Source organism: Oryzias melastigma, linkage group LG21 (genome assembly GCF_002922805.2).
Source record: "Oryzias melastigma strain HK-1 linkage group LG21, ASM292280v2, whole genome shotgun sequence".
NCBI lineage: Eukaryota > Metazoa > Chordata > Actinopteri > Beloniformes > Adrianichthyidae > Oryzias > Oryzias melastigma.
The window spans coordinates 1,694,288-1,715,875 of NC_050532.1; the positions used below are offsets into that span (position 1 = coordinate 1,694,288).

Here is a 21,588-nt window from a genome sequence, read left to right on the forward strand (position 1 = left end):
GACGCTGATTTCACGCACAGACAGGATGACAGAATTCAACAAAGCTAAATGTCCGCAAAGCTAAAGCGGGGTCAGGCAGGCAGAGGTCAAACACCAGCATCAGAGATCAGTGTTGGGTATAACAGAGCAGATATACTGTAGATCGAGGCAGGGTCAGAGTCCAAGGTCAGATGAATAGAAGATCAGGTCCAGATAGAACTACTCAGTAATGCTTCTGATCAATCAAGGCTCTGTGGATTGCTTCAAAAGTCTCATGTGAGTGATTGTCCTGCCGGTGACCACCGGGGGAGACGGAGCTCCGACTCCTGACATTCAGGAATTAGACCACCTTGTGGTTCCAATGATGGTAGATGCTCTAAAAAAAGATTCCTGTTTACTGAAGTCGTTCTTCAACATAAACCTTCAGAAGTTTCTTTGCCTTTTGTGTGAAGCTGCACATTTTACTGCTTTACTCCCCTTCATCAGGCTGCTCAGTCCCTCTGGGGATGGAGAGCGGTGAGATACCGGACCGCAGCATCTCAGCCAGCTCAATGGCCTCCAGCTGGTTCGGGGGGGCCTGGACTCCATCCCTTGCAAGGCTTAACAAACAGGGTACCATCAATGCATGGAGAGCAAAGGTATTCATCTAAAGATGCATTGCAAAAACGAATTTAAGATGAGTTTGTCGCATATTTTGATTGAGAAAAGGCTAATTCAAAGCCTGTAAAACTGACTGGGTTGTGTGCTCCCGTACCGGTTCTGTCAGGATAACAACATGAACCAGTGGCTGCAGGTGGAGCTGCCAGAAGTGAAGAAGATCACGGGTATTATAACCCAGGGAGCCACGTCTTTAGGAAAGGAGATGTACGTCAGCAGTTACACCATCCAGTACAGTGACAATGGGGTCCACTGGACACACTACACCGGTAACGAGGAACTTCCTGCCAAGGTGAGTTACGGCGAAACTCCACCAGAACCTCAGTCCTATGAAGCACAAGGACTCTGTTTAAGTTGAGTAAAACTTCGTCTCTTCTGTCCCTGATTACAGATATTCTCTGGAAACACAAACAACAACGACCACGTGAGGAAGTACATCTACCCACCCATTTTTTCACGCTTCATCCGCATTGTTCCAGACAGATGGGTGGGTTCCATCACGATGAGAATAGAGCTGCTGGGTTGTGACTTTGAGTGACATTTTTTATGATGATTGTGCACAAATAAAGCTATCCAAATTTTTGATTCCTAGTGTCACTTTTGTCATATCAAATGTGTACACTTGTCTATGTTCTCTTTTTGTTTACCTTGGCCTTTTATAGTTTAACTAGATGAAAAGATTTTTTTTAACATGAATAACCAGACAGTTTATAGGGACTATACCAGGAGTCTTCAACCTGCAGCTCCACATCCACATGTGGCTCTTTAATCTCTCCATGGTGGCTCCTTGGTCAAACATAAAATAAGTCATGGAGACTGCTGACCCAGCCATGTCAACCATCAGAGTCAGCAGCTCCCCCTAAACAAAACTAATCTAAAGTAAACAAATAAACAAAGCCCACAAACAAAGACTACCAAACCCCAAACTAAAATAACAAAACCCAGCAGTGTAAGACTGATGAGGACAAAGAGGGGAAAGAAGATCAAAAAATTAAATAAAAGAAAAATAAACTTACATTTTTTTTAAAGTAAGGATTACTTAATTAGCATTTATTTAATTTAGATTAGTTAAATGTATAAATTGATGTCTGAGGAGCACATAGATGATGAACTATGAAGGTTTTTACATCCCTGTTGACCTGAAGACGTCTTGTTTGTTCAACTCTACCTCCAGAATGAACAGATTTATATGGAAAGTAAAAAGTTTGATCTTTTATTAGTTAAAAACACATATCATCCTGTGCTGCACAACATTGGTTACTAGCTGAGATGATCCTGTCTTTTATTTTGAAAATAAGCAAAAAAAAAAGAAATCACATTTTGAAAAATGCTAGGTTTAATTATATTTTTGCTTGTGTCAAAAAATAGACATAAATTATATTTATTATTACAAAAAAGAAGGTCATGAATGCAAATCCAAATTTCCTAAAGGCTAAAGTAAGACTATGCAGCTCCTAGGTTTTGATCAGTAGAAAACGAACCCAAATGACTCTATTACTGTTAAAGGTTGCCGACCCCTGGACTACACCATGCATAATGGACGTTTGAGCTTTTAAGTGCATTATATTATTCATTCCTCTCTGTAAACAACCCCAAATGAATGAGACTCACCTGCATACTGGAAGACATGTCCGTTCTGCCTGCCAAAGAAGGACTGTGATTATAGGATTCACTGCATCAATAAGAATGTTTTATCCTCCCCCAAAAAGTGTTGATAAATCAAAGGAGTTTGTCAGATATTGTCACATCATTCCTGTTGATTTGCGTGAAAGTAGATAACATTTGGTTTTTGTATTTCTGACAGCTTGAAACCATTTTTTTAACTTGATTTCTTACTGGATAACAGCTGCAATGTCCCGACCTTACTGGCAATAAAATTAAATAAAATAACTAAAGGACAACAGCCAGACAACAAAACACTGAGGAAAAAAACTGAATGATTTGATTTTTTTTTTTTTGCTAAAAAGCACAAATTTAGTTTTTATTTCCAGACTTTGTTTGTTCTGATCATTTTAACATGATATATTTTATAGAGATCAAAATCTTTTGGGATATTTCTAAGTGTAATTTTTCATTTAAAATGGCATAAAGGTAAAGGTATTTGAGTGTTTTCTTTTTATTTCTTTTAACGTTTAGTTTATTTCTAACCTGTGTAAGTTTGGCAAAATATATTTTTACGAAATGTAAAATATTGAAAGTTGTTTAAGGTTTAAGTTGATTTTTATTTAGATTTATGTCAAAAAGTTTTAAAGTTTTAAAAAATGAGTCTTAGTGTGTTCAGTAAATGTTTATCCTGTTCGGCCCGCGACCTGAGGTGATTCCACTGCTTTAAATGGAAATGTGTAATGCAGTGTTTTGACCAGCAGGGGTCAGTCTAAGATATGTGTGAAATGAACAGATGTTAAATGAGATAAGTCTGTCTAACGGACCTCTGCTGTGCAAACCTGCAGATAGCAGCATGTTACGAGCTACAGCTGCCTTTAAACGTTCATTTTTTTAAAGTAATTTTTAGTTTTTAGATTTAATTCTCAGGTTAGTGTTGATAAACCTCATAATGTTCAGCGATAATTCTACATAAACAGTGTAAGAAACAAGTACTGACTACATGTGAACCTTCTGGACAGAATGTAAACATGTCTCGCGCGTGTTTGTGGAGGGAGGTGTCAGAGCGGGAGTTCCTCCGCGCGCGTGACCCCTCCCTCCTCCAGGAGCGCCTTTTCTCTGGCCGGAGGCTCGGAGGAGGGCAAAGGCTCGGACGGAGGGAGCAGAACAACCCGGTTCTCTTCAACCCAGCAGCATGAAGTCTCCGCAGCAGAAGAACGCTCCAGGTGCTGTGATGAACCGGGCTGACGGGGAGTCTCCTCCGGATCACTTACACCAGATTATCTGCTTCATTGCAGCCAAACTCCGGGAGGAGCAGGAGGATCTGAGCGACGTGCTGTGCGAGTTCGATGCGGTGATCGAGGACTTCACGTCGCCCGTGGAGAAGCGGCACTTCAGGTACGACGAGCACCTGCGCACGATGAAGAGGAGGAGCAGCGCGAGCGTCAGCGACAGCGGCTTCAGCGACTCGGAGAGTGAGTGCGCGCGCATCCGGCACCTGCACGAGCTCTGACAGAACCGGACCTCCGGGTCCTCAGAACTTTTCAACAGGAATTCCAAACCCATTATTTAGAATTGAATTAAAAATATCTATACTTATATATCAAACTTCTGATGATAAATTAGGGCTGTGAACATCAACGCACGCGATTAATTTAAGGCGAGTTAACGCGTTAATAGGTATTAACGCAATGTAATCAAAGAAACAGACACTCCTTCGCTTTAACTCGCCCTTTCAAGCTTCCCCGGTGTGCAAAAACATTTAATCGAGTATTAAGCCGCTTACACCATGGTCACTTACGAAATAAATAAATATTCAATCAGTTTTTAGTTCTTTATTCTTGCTATTTTTGTGATTTACATAACTTTTTCACAAAAAGTGACTATTTTATTCGTGGTCCAGTGCCATATTGTTCAAATACATTTTACCTGGTAAAATATTGCGATTAATCGTGATTAATCACAACACAATTATTGGTTAATTTGACTTTTTTGTAATTGATTGACAGCAGTAATTAAAGATAAATGTTCTAAATGTAGAGTTTCGTGTGATTTCATATTGTGATTATTCACAGATAAGTGGTCGGCAAATACTAACCTAAAAAAATATTATGGCGATTAATCGTCACTAATTTTTTTCAGGTTTGCGATTAATTAGTTAATTTTTTTTATTGATTTCTGGCTAGTTAATATATATGTGCAATGTAAATATATAGCATGTAAATGATAACATTATAATTATTCTTAATCATAAATAGACATATTTGTATGAAAGTTTAATTAATTGAAAATTCTTTGCTTTGATTTTTCTAAGCATTTTCTTTTTCCAAAGGTTCAGAAAACAACAATCTGAAGTATAAGTACAAACTCGACCAGTACTAAAGGTTTTAGTAAGGCTGCAGCTTCTGACCTGCTCTTAAATGGAACCATGCTGCGTTTACTGACCCGCTGACATTGACTGGTGGTACAGTGGTTAGAACTCTTGCCTCACGGTGAGAATGTTCCTCCCACAGACTAAAAACATGCTTCATAGGTTAACTGGTGTCTCTAAATTGTCACTATATAAGTGTGAGTGTGTTTGTGCACCCTAGCATGTCACCGTAGTAGCTGGGATAGGCTCCAGCAACCCAGTGACCCCAAACGCAGGTTCTAGAGGTGAATGCATGAATGGATTCCCTTTGGTTTTTAATTCAAATGAATTTTGGGTTTATAAATGTAAAGCATCAAGGTCTTTTGGTGATTATTTTGAAGTGTCTAACTCAATATGAGACAGAAGAGAATTCTGTTTAAAACCAATCCGTGTGTTACCCCATTGAACCAAATTGTCTTAACAGTGTATCGTTGTATCCTTAGTAGACGGTGAGTGTTCAGAGGACACACAGTATCATCTTATTAAATGTGAGGGCTGCATTCTCACCTGCCTGTTTTTGTTTTAGCATCACAGAGAGGATCTCTGTTCAGACCAAACCATCCCCACACTTCTGCATGTCCAGGAAAACAGGACCTAAACTGATGCAGATCTTTAGATTACACACACCTGTTAACTGAGGGTAAACAGGTGTGTGTTTCATTTACTGTCCTGGAAATATTAGCTGGAACACTCCAGAACAAGACATCACTGTCTGTAACAGATGGAAAACACTCTTTATAACAGTTCAGGATTTATTCATTTATACCGAGTGAGATACTTTTATTTATGTATAACTCCTAGGGATGGAAAGATTCACTTTCCCCACAATTTGGTTTCTTTCAGTTGGATATATGACTGAATAAAAAAAAAAAAACATTTTTTAAATGTCTGAGCAGCAAGTAACAATGATGACAAAGCTGTTTGTCGGCTGGTGTGATAAAAACAAATTAAATACATTAAATTTAGCACAGCAGATGTTTGACACTTTAAATATATACGTATGTGTGCGCTATAGGGATGTAAAAATTCTCTTTAACCAGGATTGTGTTTAACTGTTTAACAAAATGGAGAATTATGGCTTCCCAATGAGATGACGTTATCATTAACAAGCTAAATTAATAGTAAAATCTGAACAAAAACATTTCCTACAGACTTAAGACATTAATCTAACATGGGAATTCAGATCTGGGCTAAGTCATAGAATCAGAATCAGCTTTACTGACCAAGTACAGTGTCTGTGTTTATATATATATATATGTATGTATATATATATATAAGGAATTTGGTTCCAGTGACTTGTGCTCCCTTGTGCAAAAAGATAAAAAAAAAGAATATAAAAAAGTAAATAAATAATAAAATAAAAAATAAAATAAATAAAATAAAATAAAATAAGGAGTTAAAGTCAAAGATTTTCCTGGAAGTCCTGATGGATGTTTCTTCTATAACCGTCATAGAGACAAACAGTGAGAGAATCCCATTCCAGCATGATTTGTGTGCTCCTCATGACAGCTTTAATGAAGAAGCTGTCCATCAGGGGGGTGGTCTATTGTCTCCCCCTGATGGATGGACGGGTTCATAGGGGTAGGAGGGGGAGGTAAAGAATAAATGTTTTGTGTTTCAGTGTTACAGGAAGAGAAAGGGCCGGAGACAGAGATGAAAATGAGCACAAGCTTTAAGTCTGATATAGATGGAGTTAGAGTTAGAGCTCTGCAACCTGTGATTAAACAGTAAAAAAAGTTCAACTCGAACTTTATTCAATGTTTGCACAAGCAGTTAAAAGACAGTCCGCATCACAAGTGGAACTTCAACTTTTTGTCAGATTTTTGAGCGCTGTGCACCACAGAAAATCAACTCCAGGCCAATAGGCAAAGCCAGAATTAGGACCCACTGAATTATAAAGCAAAATTTTTCTAATTAATTCAAGGATTTTTATTGCACCTCATGCTTAAGAAAAAGCAAAACAAACAAACAAACAAACAAAAAAACGCTAACAGTTACTTAATTAGCTCGCATTTAATTTTTGTTGGTCAAATTTACAAATTTCTAGCTGAGTAAAAAAACAGTTTTTATTTAATTACTTACTAGTTCTGGGTGATATGACGATGCATATCATGTGGGCGATATTAAAGTGTTTATCCTGCCATTTCTCTCTATCAGTTTATTTTTATTGCTGAACTTCTGTGCAAAATTGTGTTTTCTTACTAAGAAACTTGAAACTGTTGTGTACTTTAAAAAAATGTTCTCATTTGTAGCGATTTAGTTAAATATAGTCAGGGCAAAGTAAGTAATGACGTTTATGTCTATTATTTTTCAGAGAATAACTGAAAATGTACTTTATTATGGTAAATTTTTATATATGTCGTTATTGTGATATAAAATAAACGATATCATGATAATACATTTTTTCCACATCACCAGTACTACCACCAACTACTACATTTGTTACACTGAGATCATCCCAACTGACACATAATGTCTTTTATTTTGAAAGGATATGACATGAACCTTTGTTAAAAACTATTTATAATTTTGAAAAAAAGGCTGTTTTCACTTCAATTTTTATTTCTGCAAAAAAATCACAATTTATAATTATCCTAACAGTAACAAAACCTAAACACAAATCACTTTTTAAGTGAGATTTTGTGGCTCCAACTAGGGTGTAGTTGGTGAGAACTGTCAGTAGTGAACAGTAGGGCTGGGTTCATAAAAAAATAAATACACAAATAATCAGTCTGATTTTATCTAAGCTTAATAGATCAATGATCAATCCATGAAAGTAGAGATCAATCTAACGCATAATGCTAAAGCCTGCTAGCTTGATGCTAACATTTAATGGGATTTCCCATAGGACATTTCTGTCTAAATTAAGGCATGAATTTTCCAAACTGTTTTAAGGAAATATTTTTAAAGTCATCATTTTGGAACTGGATTGATTCCGTATATTATTAGCGATGTCCAGCTCTAGTGAATAATGTCATACACGTGGAGATGTGGTGACTTGTGCCAAACAGGACCAAATCACCAAAAGCTGAAGAGGAGAAACATTTCTCCATTTACATGGATCTAGAAGCTCATGAGTTGTGTCTAATCTTTGGAGAGGCTCTCATCAGCTCTCTAAGCTGCTGCTTTGTTCTCTCCAGGTGCCGAGTCGCTGCACAGGAACAGCTTCAGCTTCAGCGACGAGAGGCTGAACTCCCCCACCTCGCCGTCTCCGGCTGCCGCCTCACCCCCTCTGATGTCGCCTAAACGTAAGCTCCATCACCTGGAGAGCCTAAAGATCCTGTGTCCAAAGCTGAATGTTCACATGAAAATATATATTTAAAAAAGTTTAAAAAGACATGAGAGCATCGTCAGTAATCTGTACATTAAAAAAACACATTTTGTTTTAACATTTATTTATGCCCTTTTAATAAATACATTTTTTAAATAAAAAACATTGAATCAAATTTGTTTTTCATACCCAACAGATTGAATAAAATACCTTTACAGAGATTCCACAGAAACTCATAAACTGAAAATTCTTTCTAAAAACATTGACAGTCGAAGTAGGCACAGACTTTGAACTTTTGTGCATCTTCTGACTCAGAGAGGGTTATTTTACTTTATTCATTTACAAGATCTGCTATCATCTTGGGCTGCACGGTGGCGCAGTGGTTAGCGCTCTCGCCTCACAGCGAGAAGGCCCTGGTTCGAATCCCGGCTGGGACCTTTCTGTGTGGAGTTTGCATGTTCTCCCCGTGCATGCGTGGGTTTTCACCGGGGACTCCGGCTTCCTCCCACCGTCCAAAAACATGCTTCATAGGTTAATTGGTGACTCTAAATTGCCCCTAGGTGTGAATGTGAGAGTGAATGTGTGTGATTGAGGCCCTGCGACGGACTGGCGACCTGTCCAGGGTGTACCCCGCCTTCGCCCTTCAGTAGCCGGGATAGGCTCCGGCACCCCCGCGACCCCGAACGGGATGAAGCGGTCAAGAAAATGGATGGATGGATGGATGGATGCTATCATCTTCATAATTCTGGTCAAAGTTTTATATTTTATCTGTTTAGTGCACATTAAAAAGGGAGAAAACATAAGGTAGTTTCTTCCATACCATTCAAACTATGATTCCAATGTATCATTTGTAGAATTTAAAGAGTGTTTTTAGTGTTTTTAACATGTTCTTGTCCCCTTCTTCATGATGACGGAGGAAATATATTAAGAAAATTCATCTTAAATGAGCATTTTTGAGTATTTCTTTATTCAAATTGCTGTGATAAGATTTCCACAAGCTCTCTTCATTCTGATGTATTCACAAATAGATCCATGAACGTCTTTGTTTTCCTCTAAAGAGTTAGAATCTGGATCTAAACTGAACGGCTGCATAGATCCAATATTTGGCCATTTTTGTTGCACTGCTGATGTTAGTTTGGGGGTGTGAGGGGCTGTAAGCTAGTGGGAGAGTATAAACAAAGAGATGATGGGAAATTAGTGCAGTCTTACTTTGCGTCAATTTCAACTCAGAGGTGAATTTCTGATGAACTCCTGCCGCTCTACAGAAAATATGTCCTCGAAAACGACACAGGTTTTTAGATTTGGCCTAAAAATGTCATAATTATAATTAATTAACCACCAGATACAATTCACAATAAATCAAGAGATGATCAGAGGGGGACTTATAATCTGAGTTGTTTTTCATTTCAAATCAGAATTACTTGAACTTTTATCTCCATTTAATGATTTAAATTTGGATGCTAAATTTAAAGATGAAGCCCATTTATAAATGAATTACATAAAGCTGTAAGGACAGAATTTAATTTATAAAACATACATAATTTAAAGTACATAACTATAACTGTACATTTTGTTAGATGTGTGTATTTATTATATTGTGATTTTCTTTCTGTCTTAAATGAAAATTATCAGAAAGTTTATGTACCAACACACTAAAAACTGCTCTCTGCAATAATATAACCTATTTTTTTTACAGATTTTTAAGTTGCTTACAAATTTCCCTAATACTTAAGGAATTTATATGAGATATATAATTTCAATTTCTTTATTGAACATTTAGAGAATACAGCACAAAAATATAATAATACAATAACATAAAAGAATTCTAAATAAAAGTTACAATTCCTAACTTTTGAAATTCTTACCTGTTAAAAGTAAAAAAAAAATTATAAATTCCATTTATTCTTGATATTTAAAGTGTCCTCATGAGTGTTTGTGCTCTTTACAGCTAAACTGGGTGACACTAAAGAGTTGGAGGACTTCATTGCAGACCTCGACAAGACTTTACAAAGTAAGTTAGTGGTGATGAATTAGGCAGTGTGCACCATTGTTGGGGGGATTCTCTCTTAGCCGTTTGCTCTGTATCATGTGTTAAAGTCAAGGCCCAGGGGCCGGATCCGGCCCTCCAGGTAATTCTGTCAAGCCCTCCAGATCATTCTATTTTATTGTTATTAATGGCCGATGTTATCTTGCGCTTATTTTCTAATTTGTATCATTTTGGCACCATTTTTTTATGGAGAGTAACATATTGAAAGTTATTTAAGGTTTAAGTTGATTTATTCTGGAATAATATTCCTGCTTTTTTATTATTCATACTTATGTTAAAAACTTATGGTTTTAAAAATTGGCATTCTGCTAGCTTTTTGGACTATTTTGGCATTTACTAAGATTTTTTTAGGATATTTTGAAGTTTTGCTATTTTTAAGCTACATGCTAGCTGTTTTGGCAAATGTAAGTTTTTAAGGCTAATTTGGAATTTAGCTAATATTTTGGCTGTCTATCAGCTCTAACGTTTTCAGCTACTAGCCTTAGTGTTTTCAGCTATGAACTTAACTGTTTTCAGCTATCAATTTCAGCGTTTTCAGCTATTAATATATCTGTTTTCAGCTATCAACTTCACCATCTTCAGCCATCAGCACTAGCATCTTCAGAGGCCAAATTCATCTTACAGCATTCACACTAGCATTATCACAGGTCATGCTATATATCTAGTTCATAATTATGTTGAAAAGTCACGGTTTGAAAGTTTTAAAAATGTAGTTTTAGAGTGTTCGTTAGATGTTTATCATGTTCGCCCCGTGATCTAAGGTATGTTTTGGATTTTGACCCCGTGTGCGATTGGGTTTGACACCCCTTCTGTATATGATAAAATGGTCATTCATGAAGCGACTGTGGAGCCAAATCTCTCAGCATTCCAGGAAATGTGGATTGGGAAGTGGCTTCTTTAAGGATCATCCAGTCTCATAGCCTCAGCTGGAGGAGAGGAAGGCTGGAAAGCCTTTGAAGAGGTCACAAATGTGTTTCAAATAACCACATTTGTGAAACTGGGATGTCATAAGTTGCAGAATGTCCAGCTTTGCATTGCAGCTCAGACTGTGTGCTGCTGAGAACTGGAGCTTAAATTCCAGCTGAGGGAAACTGTAAATGTCAGGAATGGAATGAGAAGAGAGTGGGAGTAGAGACGCGGCACACACAGCCGGCTTTGTCCGGACGTTTGGGGCCTGAAAGGACATCTGTCTGAGGAACTCAGAAGCCACGCATCTGCTCTCATATTAGCACCTGAGAATAAGCATGCTCATTCATGCAGCCATGTTAGCAGGAAGTCAGCTCTTAGGATATGAGCACCAAATAAACGGAATATCTCTGTCTCTTCTTAGCCATGTGACTCACGAGCCATCCGAAGGTCAGATAAGGAGAATCCGGATGGCTGGACCCAACCCACCTCTCCTTGAGCATTTGGAGCTCCCATGCAAACCCCTAAAATCCACAAGTCCTCTCAGAAAGCAGGAGGATCACCATGCAACTCATCGCACAGACAGACGGAGACCTCCTCCTTCAGAACCGGAGCTGGTGGAGTATTTAAAACAAGGCTTTTAATAATGGATATTGTAATTTTTACCATCAATATGTAAATGTATCTCTTTTTGTGAAATTTATTTTTCTATTCTGTAAATAGTAAAGTACTGACACAACAGTCAGTTGTAAATTTAACACAATGACTGGAATAAGGTGGATTTAATTGTCATCTTACAAAACTGAAAAAAACAATATATGTATTTAAAACGTCTAAAGCCTGAAAGATAATATTAAACTATAACATTTTCTTGTTGAAGCAAATGTTTCTTTTCTTCATTCTGGTTCCTGGAGATCTGAAGTTGTTCTCAGTTATCCTCTAAGTGGAGACTGTTGTTTTTTTCATCAGAAACACCCACATGTAGGGATGTCTCGGTCTGAGCTTTTTGGGCCTGATCTGATTCAGAGGATCTGCTGATACTGAGTCCCAATCTGATACTTTTGTAACACTTAAAAAATGAACAAATGTAATAAACAGATTCATGTTGTCCCATATTTTTATTTTATTAACATTCTTTTGTCTTTTAACAGTTAAACAGAAAACTTCTGTGAAGCAAATTGAACAATCAAGTAAAAATAGTCCTAAATCTTGTTAACTACTATTAGAATTTATTTTATTTATAAAGCAGTTTTCATATAAAAATACATCTTAAAGTGCTGTATATAGAAACAAACACAGCAAAAAAAAACAAAAACATCCTCCTGATGCACCAAGAACAAAACCCCAAACTGAAGATCAATCCTCTAGACCACATGTGTCAAAGTCAAGGCCCGGGGGCCGGATCCGGCCCTCCAGATCATTTTATTTTAATTGTTACTAATGATGTTATCTTGAGCTTATTTCTAACTTGTATAATTTTGACCAAACAAATTTTTATGGAGAGTAAAATATTGAAAGTTATTTAAGGTTTAAGTTGATTTATAATATTTATGCGTTTTTTTTAATGCATAATTATATTAAAAAGTTATGTTTTTAAAGTTTTATAAATTGGCATTCTGCTAGCTTTTTGGACTATTTTGGTATTTACTAAGATTTTTTTAGGCTATTTTGGAGTTTAGCTAATATTTCAGCTGCTAGCTGTTTTGGCAAATTTTAGCTTTCTTTTTTGTTTTTAGGCTATTTTGGAGTTTAGCTAATATTTCAGCTGCTAGCTGTTTTGGCTAATTTTAGCTTTCTTTTTTGTTTTTAGGCTATTTTGGAGTTAGGCTAATATTTACACACTAGCTGTTTTGTCAATTTAGGCTTCTTTCAGGTGTTTAGGCTGTTTGGAAGTTTAGCTGTTTTTTCAGCTACATGCTAGCTATGTTGGCTAAGCTAAGGTTTTTGTTGTTTTTTTTTGCTAATTTGGCATTTAGCTAATATTTTAGCTGGCTATCAGCATAAGCATTTTCAGCTATCAGCTTCAACATCTTCAGCTATCAGCACTAGCATCTTCAGAGGCCAAATTCAGCTTACAGCCTTCACACTAGCATTATCACAGGTAATGCTATATATCTAGTTCATAAATATGTTAAAAAGTTGTGGTTTTGAAGTTTCAAAAATTTAGTTTTAATGTGTTCAATACATTTTTACATGTTCGTCCCATGACCTAAGGTGTGTTTTGGATTTTCGCCCCTTGTGTGATCAAATTTAGCACCTCTACCTTATACACACACATAAATAAAAATAAAAAGTTCCCTTGAAATTGTTGCAAACTTATTAAAAATTAAAAATCTGAAAATTGATATGTACATAAGTATTCACAGGCTTTGGTCAATACTTAGTTGCTGAACCTTTAGCAGTAATTACAGCCTCAAGTGGTTTTGAATATGACGACAGGTTGACACACCTTTCTTTGGACAGTTTTACCCATTCCTCTGCAGCACTGCTTAAGCTCCATCAAGATGGATAGGAAGCATCGGTGCACGGCCATTTTCAGATCTCTCCATAGATGTTCGGTTGGATTCAGGTTTAGGGTTTGGGCTCAGAGTTGTTCTGAAGCCTCTCCTTCCATATCTTGGCGTGTGCTTTGGATCATTGTCCTGCTGGAAGATGAACCGTCGCCCCAGTTGGAGGTCAAGGGCGCTCTGGAGCAGATCTTCATCCAGGATGTCTCTGGAAATGGTTGCAGTCGGCATTCCCTCTATCCTGATGAGTCAGAGAAACATCCCCACAGCATGATGCTGCCACCACCATGCTTCACTGTAGGGATGATACTGGCCTGGTGATGAGCGGTGCCTGGTTTTCTCCAAGCATAACGCCAACCATTCACCTCAAAAACTTCTATTGTGGTCTGGTCAGACCACAGAATGTGGTTCCTCATGGTCTGAGAGTCATTCCGGTGCCTTTTGGCAAACTCCAGACGGGCTTGTGTGTGCTTTTTAGTGAGAAGGGTCTGGGGACTCTACCTTACAGGCCTGATTGGTGTAGTGCTGCAGAGATGGTTGTCCTTCTGGAAGGTTCTCCTCTATCCACAGAGGAATGCTGGAGCTCTGACAGAGTGACTGTTGGGTTATTGTAGCCCAGGAACCATTTGGTGGTTTAGCCCTCCAATCCAACACCTTAACACTGAGTGTCAAGCAGGGAGGTCCCATTTTTAGAGTCTTTGGTATGACTCAACCAAGGGTTTGAACTCCTGACCCCTCAGGCTCTGGACAGACACTCCTCCACAAGGCCACTGATTTTTTTTACTGTATGGAATTTGGAATTCCACATTGTGGAAAAGAAACCGGACAAACTGTTCTGGAGGAAAAGCGCTGGTGAGTCACTTCCTTCCAAGGATGCATCTTGCATGTCTCAGCAGACAAACGTTTCTGAGTTCTGAGTTCAGCTTCTGGCTTTCAGCCCCAAACTCTCTGTTCCGCTAGAGTGAAGAACCGCTGCACAGTTTTAGGTACGAGGCTGGGCCGGTAACTTACTCAAAGAAAGAGGATGTGAAGGCTCACTGTATTTATAGAGCAATATATTTTGATTTTTTAAAACTTCTGTTGCAAAAAAATCAAACCAAGTTTGGTCAGGGCAGAGCTGTTTGATGCCACCAGTCACAAAAACCAGACAGACAAACAAGCGATACAATGACTTTAGTGATAAGAAAAGGAAATCCAATTCTCAGCAATCATCCAGCCTATCACGTACAGATAACAGTGTATTAGATGACAAAACAATGAACTTGGCCCTGCATATGTGGGTTCTTTTGAAGCTCTGGAGCTGAATTAGGTGAACAGACTAACAGCAGCACCGACGAGCCAACAGTAGCTCCTCTGTGGTCAGAAAGCCAGAAGCCTGCATACAAACAAGTCTGGAAGTGTGGGAAAGTGTGGAAAAGCCAGAAGAAAACAACAGCTGGGATAGGGATTGCTGGAAGGAGATAAGAAAATCCAGGAGACACAGAGGTTTACGGTCAAAAACAGGTTTTAAAACAAAGATAGCACGTTTAGCGAGTAGCAAAATCTTTTAGCCGTTTGTGTGAATCATGACGTAAAAATCCAGATGTGTGTTGACATCCCAGACTCAGCAGTTCACTGTCTGATGTGTAATGTCCAGATGGCCCAGTTGGTGGATCATTTATCATTTTGATATCCTCAGCAGGTCCTCCCACAGTCTGAACTCATAAAACTCTAAAATGTAATGATTATCATATAATCCTGATAGTAGGATCCTGATGGGAGCAAAAAAAAAGTTCACATGCAACATTTGTAGTAGTAAAATAAAATGTTTTTTTGTTTGGAAGCTGTTGAAGAGGTAAACTGTTTCACCACCTCCATCAGTTATGGAAAAACGTGACATAAACTGTGATGAACAAGTCCAAGCAAACGCACTGAAAGAATGAGAACTTGTCAAAAGCTGAATGGATAAACCTCCATTTCAGTCAGCAATGATCTTGAGGAGGTTTAGTAAGATTACAGCTAGTAGACGGCCAACCCTTCGTTACCAACTTCTAAACATTTTTAAAGTAGTCTTTGGTTTTTGATTTTGGCCAAAAACAGCAGAATTGTAATTAAAAGATCACTTTTTAGTATAAAAAAAATATACTTGGAGTAGGACTTTAAGTTGTTGACCTTTCGGCATTTCCCATCAGGGGCCATGACAGTGAAAAAACTTGGTTTTGTAGATAGTTTTACGCTCTTCCTGACACAACCGTGTATTTTATCCAGGCTGGGGACCGGCACAGGGAGACCCAGACTCGGACCCCCCTATCTCTACTTGGTTACTTGGTTTTTGCCTAAGGACACCCAGCTTGGATTCAGCTCTACACACCTCCTGGGAAGCGATCCCAGGTCTCCCATGAGCCAGTCCTGCAGCCAACTGAGCCATCCAGCCGCCTGTGTTACAGCTAAAGCGCTAGCTGTAGATTAATCCATCAATCACTTCATTATTGTAATCAATAAACACCATTCTTTTTTTAGGCTACCATTTCTTTAACTCTTTCCCAGGGCCAGACTTTTCATACCAGGTTCTAGTATTTGGGCTTGAGTATGAAAGTATTTTATTTGCACAAGTCAAAAAAGGTAAATGCTGTTTTGAACCTGCAGTTTGAGTCTCAAAGCTTCCATAAGCTTCGTGTAAGTTGTGCAGTTTTGTTTTTTGGTGGTAATTGTGGAGCAGTTGTACAAAGTGAAATCCGTCTGTGACACCACACACAAGCAGAGGCTTTGGCTGGAAGTCCTCAGAAAAAGAAGCTGCTTTCCTTCTGAGGCATTTCCTGCCTGTTGGGGTGATTAGAACCATCAAAGCACAAATATGCAAGAAAAAACCCAAATGAACAGGAACTACGCTAATTAGACCCATTATTGCACTCCAGCTTTTACTAAAACGCCTGTCACTTCAACACTTTCACTGGAATAGATGCTAACATGTCTTATTGTGACATTTTCGGAGAGCTGGCTACAAAAGTGTCTTTCCTCTGTTTAAATAAAATCTGCTGGCTTGATGTCAAAGCAGGCGTGCAGGAACCTCTGCCTCTGCTGGTCTGTCTTCCAGGGAAAGAGGAATGTGTGAGTGGGTTCACTCCAGTTTGTTTTCTGTCAAACAGGAAAGTGGATGGTTTGGCCTTGGTGACTCTACCTGTCCTCATCGCTGTTACCATTCATCACCATCACCGTCAGCCCTGCCTCTTGCCTCGGGGCTATTGTTGTCTGGGCTCAAAGCTGCATTTAACATTCCCTGAGGCCACCGGCTCTCTGCTTGTTTTGTCTCGTAAAGAAACAGTGGAATGACATTTCTAAAGGAACAAAACATAGAGCGAGTTAGCTGCAGGAGGCATCATTCTTTCCTTCATCATAAATTAGGTGTCTAATGCAGAGGAGGACATGTATCTCCATGTGTCTGAACTTGTCTCTGATACGGAGGGAGAACGCTGCTGCTTCAAGACAAAACAAAAAGACAAAAATCGGGCGGGATTAAAGCAAATCAGATTGGTTTTGACATCGTGTTGGATGAGAAGGAAGCAAAAAGTAAAGAGAATGGAGGACAGACAGAAATAGGACAAATTTAAAAACACAGGAAATGACTGCTAAAGTGTTTTACAGAGAGTTCAAATTAGACTTTAATCACCAGACAGGAAGTAGATTTAGCTGAAAAGAGTAGAAATAACTCAAGAAGATCCTGCTGTCACTAACACCTTACTTCTTTTTGAATCATGTTCAGATGGAATTGACCAGGACGTTGTTGCGTAGCTCTGGAGTCTGACACTTTTAACAGTAGAGGAGCATTTGAGCCTGTTTTATTCTGATCAAAGTCAAGCAGAAGCAGGCAAGTCTTATTTTACTCATTAGTACTGCGTTGCATTTAGTCATTTTCATAATAAATACAAATTATATTTATTTTTTGGAAAAGAGAAACTTCCATTTCATCTTAATTTTATCATAACCCCATGGCTTCCTTTCAAAATAAGACTTCCTGCTCCTTGTAGTATGATCCCACTGCAGCTAATGTACTCCAACTAAATATTTTAAACAAATTAGGATAAAATTAGATTTTTTATTTATTTTAACAGAAGCTCGTATGGCTTACTTTCAAAATAAAATGACTTCCTGTGCCAAGTAGGATAATCCCAGTGTAGCTAATGTATTTCTACCAAATGTTTTAAACAACACACCACAAAAAATGATTTTTTTTTCTTAACTTTAGCTGAACCTCGTATGGCTTACTCAAATAAAAGACTTCCTGCTCCAAGCAGCATCATCCCAATACAGCTAACATACTCCTACTAAATCTTCTACACACGCAAGACAAAAATGGAATTTTATCTTAATTTTACCAGAAGCTCGGATGGCATACTTTCAAAATAAAATACTTCCTGTGCCAAGCAGGATGATCCCAGTGCAGCTAATTTATTTCCACTAAATGTTTTAAACAACTCAAGACAAATTGTTTTTTATTTTTATTTTTTATTATCATTTTAACAGAGGCTTGGATGGCCTGGTGAATATTACACTTATCTGATATTTATTGAGAGGGAGACAGAACCAATATTTATATATATAAAGAGCCTAAGTCTGCATAAGGATCTACACTTGACCTGTTTTAGGTGTGACAATGAAACTCATCCTTTCATCAATCTGACACTGACTTAAGGCTACGGTTATGCTCAGATTGTTATTGCACAAGCTCCAATCCAGCTTCCCGTTGTCATAACCCCTACGCTGTCCTCCACACTCTGTGCTGATTTATGGTATTCCAGTTTCATGCTGTTGCATGCTGTGCGTTACTTTTTTAGAACGCTGCAGGCTGTGGTTCTAACCGTGCTGACAAGTGCTGGATTGCAGGATTACCAATATTCAGGTCACTGACGGGCCAAAGACTCGCCACATGCATCAGTTTTTTTTTCGTTTTATAGCATGGAGAAGAGCAATCCTCTAAAACAGACACAGACTGTTATCGCCTTTGGCTTTCCTTTTCCTCACAGTATGAAAGCACAGACAGAGGAGCAGCAGGGTCTGTATATGTTTAAACTTGAATTTTGTTGAAAGCTGGAGAAAGAGACCGAGCAGCTCTACCATGACATAGATCGGGGTGTCAAACTCAATCGGACAAGGGGCCAAAATCCAAAACACGTCTTAGGTCGTGGGCCGAACAGGATAAACATTCATGGAACACTCTGAAACTACATTTTAAAAACTTTAACAATGTAACTTTTTAGTATAATTATGAACTATATATCATTACCTGCAATAATGCTAGTGTGAATGCTGTAAGCTGAAATTGGCCGCTGAAGATGCTAGTGATGATAGTTGAAGATGCTGAAATTCATAGCTAAAAACGCTGAAGCTAACAGCTGAAAACACTAAAGCTAATAGCCAGAAAAATCTTAAATGCCAAACTAGCCTAAAAAGACTTAAAAAAGGTTAAGTAGGTTAGCCAACACAGCTAGCATGTAGATGAAATATTAGCCAAGCTCCAAAATAGCCTAAAAAATCTTAGTAAAGTAGATTCTGAAGGAAAGCAGCTCACGCCGTGTTTTTCCTTCAGAATCCACTGGAATTGATCGTGTTAACGGTTGAAAAGTTACAGTACGTTAAAGATTTTGCGTTTAAGCGTCACCGCCGACGCCTCAGGTGTTGAAGAGTTAAAAAAACATTCCACACTACTGTGTCTTTCTTTTTTAGTTTTGTTCAAAACATGGAAACATTAGAATGCTCATATATTTATTTTGGATTTACGAGATTGTACAAAAAACAATAATAGTCCCTGATGTTACCCAAGGAGTTCTAAAGGACAAAAATGAAGAGTTCTATGATTGTTGGTTGACTCTCTCATTAATGAAATGTCACAAGGGAAAATTAAAGTAACTACAACTTTTTGGCACCAAATAGTTAGCATGCAAAAGAGAAATTTTACAGGAAACCACTCCTTTCTAAAACCAGCCTCTAGTGGTCATTTGGGAAACTGCAACGGGCAACATTCCCTATTCCTTGAGCATCTTTGGGAATCTACTTGGGGAAAAATGTTGGATTTAGAGGTTTTTATATATTGTGAAAAAAAATTAAATATGGCTCAATCTGAATAAAATGCTATGATGACGTACAACACGAACATATTAGGAATGTGGGCGTGGTTAACAAAAAAAGGAAAAGAAAAAACTCCGTTACCAAGGAAATCCAAAAACATACTTTTAAATATCCTTAAAAAAATTGTCAAGACCAGTTGGTCACCCCCAGTCGACCAAAAAATAAAATGGTTGCTATGGAGATAATACCAACAGAGCAGCAGTCTGTGAGCCATAAAACACTGCTTGTGGCTTTAATTTAATATTATTTTATTTTGATCACAGACTTCCTCTCAAGGCTCTATTTGTGTGTCCTGACCAACATTTCCTTTAACACCAAATAAAGGATGTCTTACTATTTAAAAACGCAATAATCACACAAAGAAGCTCATCTTTTCTGCAACTCCAAATATTTTTAAAGGCCAAACACAGATTTTTCCAGCAAAAACCATCGTATGCCCAGCGTTACGCTCTTTGAGTCCCCCTTGTACATTTTTTATTTTTAATTTTACAAAAACATTCCCAGTTGTGTTTTAATCATGATTATAAAATTTAAACCCAAATCCCACAATGTCATACATTTACTTGTTTTTTTTGTTCTCAGTGCGCTCCTCTCCATCCCTCCAACTCCAGCTGATATCGACAGCTCTGTAACCTCATCACTGATTCCTCTTGAGAGGGTGTTATTGTCCATCATCAGGGCTGATATGAGCTGCCGAGTTTGTCACAGAAAACTATGCACACCTCCTATATAATACATAAAAGACCATCTTGAAGGACTGGTCACCTTTTTCCTGTTCCAGCAGAACCACATTCTTTCTGCTTTTTGCTTGAATATGAATATTTAGTTGGGTCTGCATTCAGTCTTCATTCATTACTTAATAAATCATGTACAACTTACAATTTTACACACTTCATAAGGGATCTGTATGAATCAGACCCCCAGAGTCAGTTTGAATAAATTCAAGTTAAGGATTTAAAATTTGTTTAAGTTTCTCCACACTTTCTGATGAGCTCCTTTGACTTTTTGAAGTCATCCAGTCATTTTCAAGTCGTACACGTGGTGTAGCTTCAGGCAATTTGAAATAATTAACTTTGACATTTAAAGTGAAACCAAACTTGACATTAAAATATGTGAAGCGCAGCCCTCCAGATGTTCCATAGCCCCCACTTCCTCTGCTGCACTTGGACGAGACGATCAATAGAAATGAAAAACAGAAGTGTTGATCACATTGTTGTACTCCTATCCAGTCTGTGTCAAACGTCGTTTGTTTGTGAGCTCACATGTGGTGAAACATCATCCTCCTGAAGGCCCTCGGTGTCTCATACTGTCTGATCAGCTGAGGTTTCCTGTGTGTTAACATCTGTGTGAGTCAACAGTCTGGCTTCAGATCTGTCAACAACTTAGCTCATAAGCTGGTCCTCTCAAACTGTGCAAGTTAATTATGGCTTTGACAGGCTGATGCCTCCCCTCCACCCACCTCTCCCCGCCGCCAGGCTCCGCCTCTGGCAGGAGCCTCAATGAAATCACTCGGAAAGCAGGATCGAGTCTGGACGGTTGTGTTGATTAACACGTTTGTTGCAGCTCTGGGGATGCTGGCAGCTCTGTCCTCAACTCGTGGTGGGACATCCCAGTTACACAATCACAATGATGGAAATCAGCTTTCTATGAAGCTCCAGTGACATGGGACGAAAAATGAAAAGAGTTGAGGCAGAATAACCCTTTAACTGTCTGGGAAACATTTAGAAAACAGGTTTTTCAAAATAACAATTGTGTGTATTATTCCCCGAGGTACGGAGCCCCTAAAGGTAAATTGAATTAAAAAACATTGAAGTAAAAAAAAAAAAAAAATCCCCAGAATTGAAAAGGAAAAAAAAAATCTGGTTATTAATTGATGCACACCAGATAGTAACTGATGTGTATCAATTAATAACCCTTTTTGGCAAAAAAAAAATAACATTTACTATCTGGTGTTTACCAGTTAAAATTTAAGGTAGTAAAAAGCAAAAATCTGGATCTTTGGTGTACATTAGTTACCAGCCAGATTTTTTTTTGCTTTATTTTTGGAAAAGTAGCCAGAACTTTTTTTTACTTCAACTTTTTTTACGGAACTCCTAAGTGTTTTAGG

General features: G+C 38.2%; 2 protein-coding genes across 2 annotated transcripts in view; both read left to right on the forward strand.

The window, feature by feature from the left end:
- The window catches only part of f5 (coagulation factor V), a 28,445-nt gene extending 27,224 nt beyond the window's left edge, over positions 1–1,221 (forward strand). The window contains exons 23-25 of the mRNA XM_024286186.2: positions 466–617; positions 746–928; positions 1,028–1,221. Coding sequence (XP_024141954.1) covers positions 466–617; positions 746–928; positions 1,028–1,174 — 482 coding nt within the window. The 3' untranslated portion in view covers positions 1,175–1,221. The remainder of the gene's footprint in view (positions 1–465; positions 618–745; positions 929–1,027) is intronic.
- A 2,079-nt stretch (positions 1,222–3,300) lies between these two features.
- Positions 3,301–11,751, forward strand: rgcc (regulator of cell cycle). Its single transcript, XM_024285859.2, has 5 exons — positions 3,301–3,464; positions 3,537–3,713; positions 7,789–7,896; positions 9,868–9,930; positions 11,297–11,751. Exons 1-5 carry the CDS (start codon positions 3,434–3,436, stop codon positions 11,302–11,304), a joined length of 387 nt encoding a protein of 128 aa, XP_024141627.1. The 5' UTR covers positions 3,301–3,433; the 3' UTR covers positions 11,305–11,751.
- Positions 11,752–21,588: the final 9,837 nt, after the last annotated feature.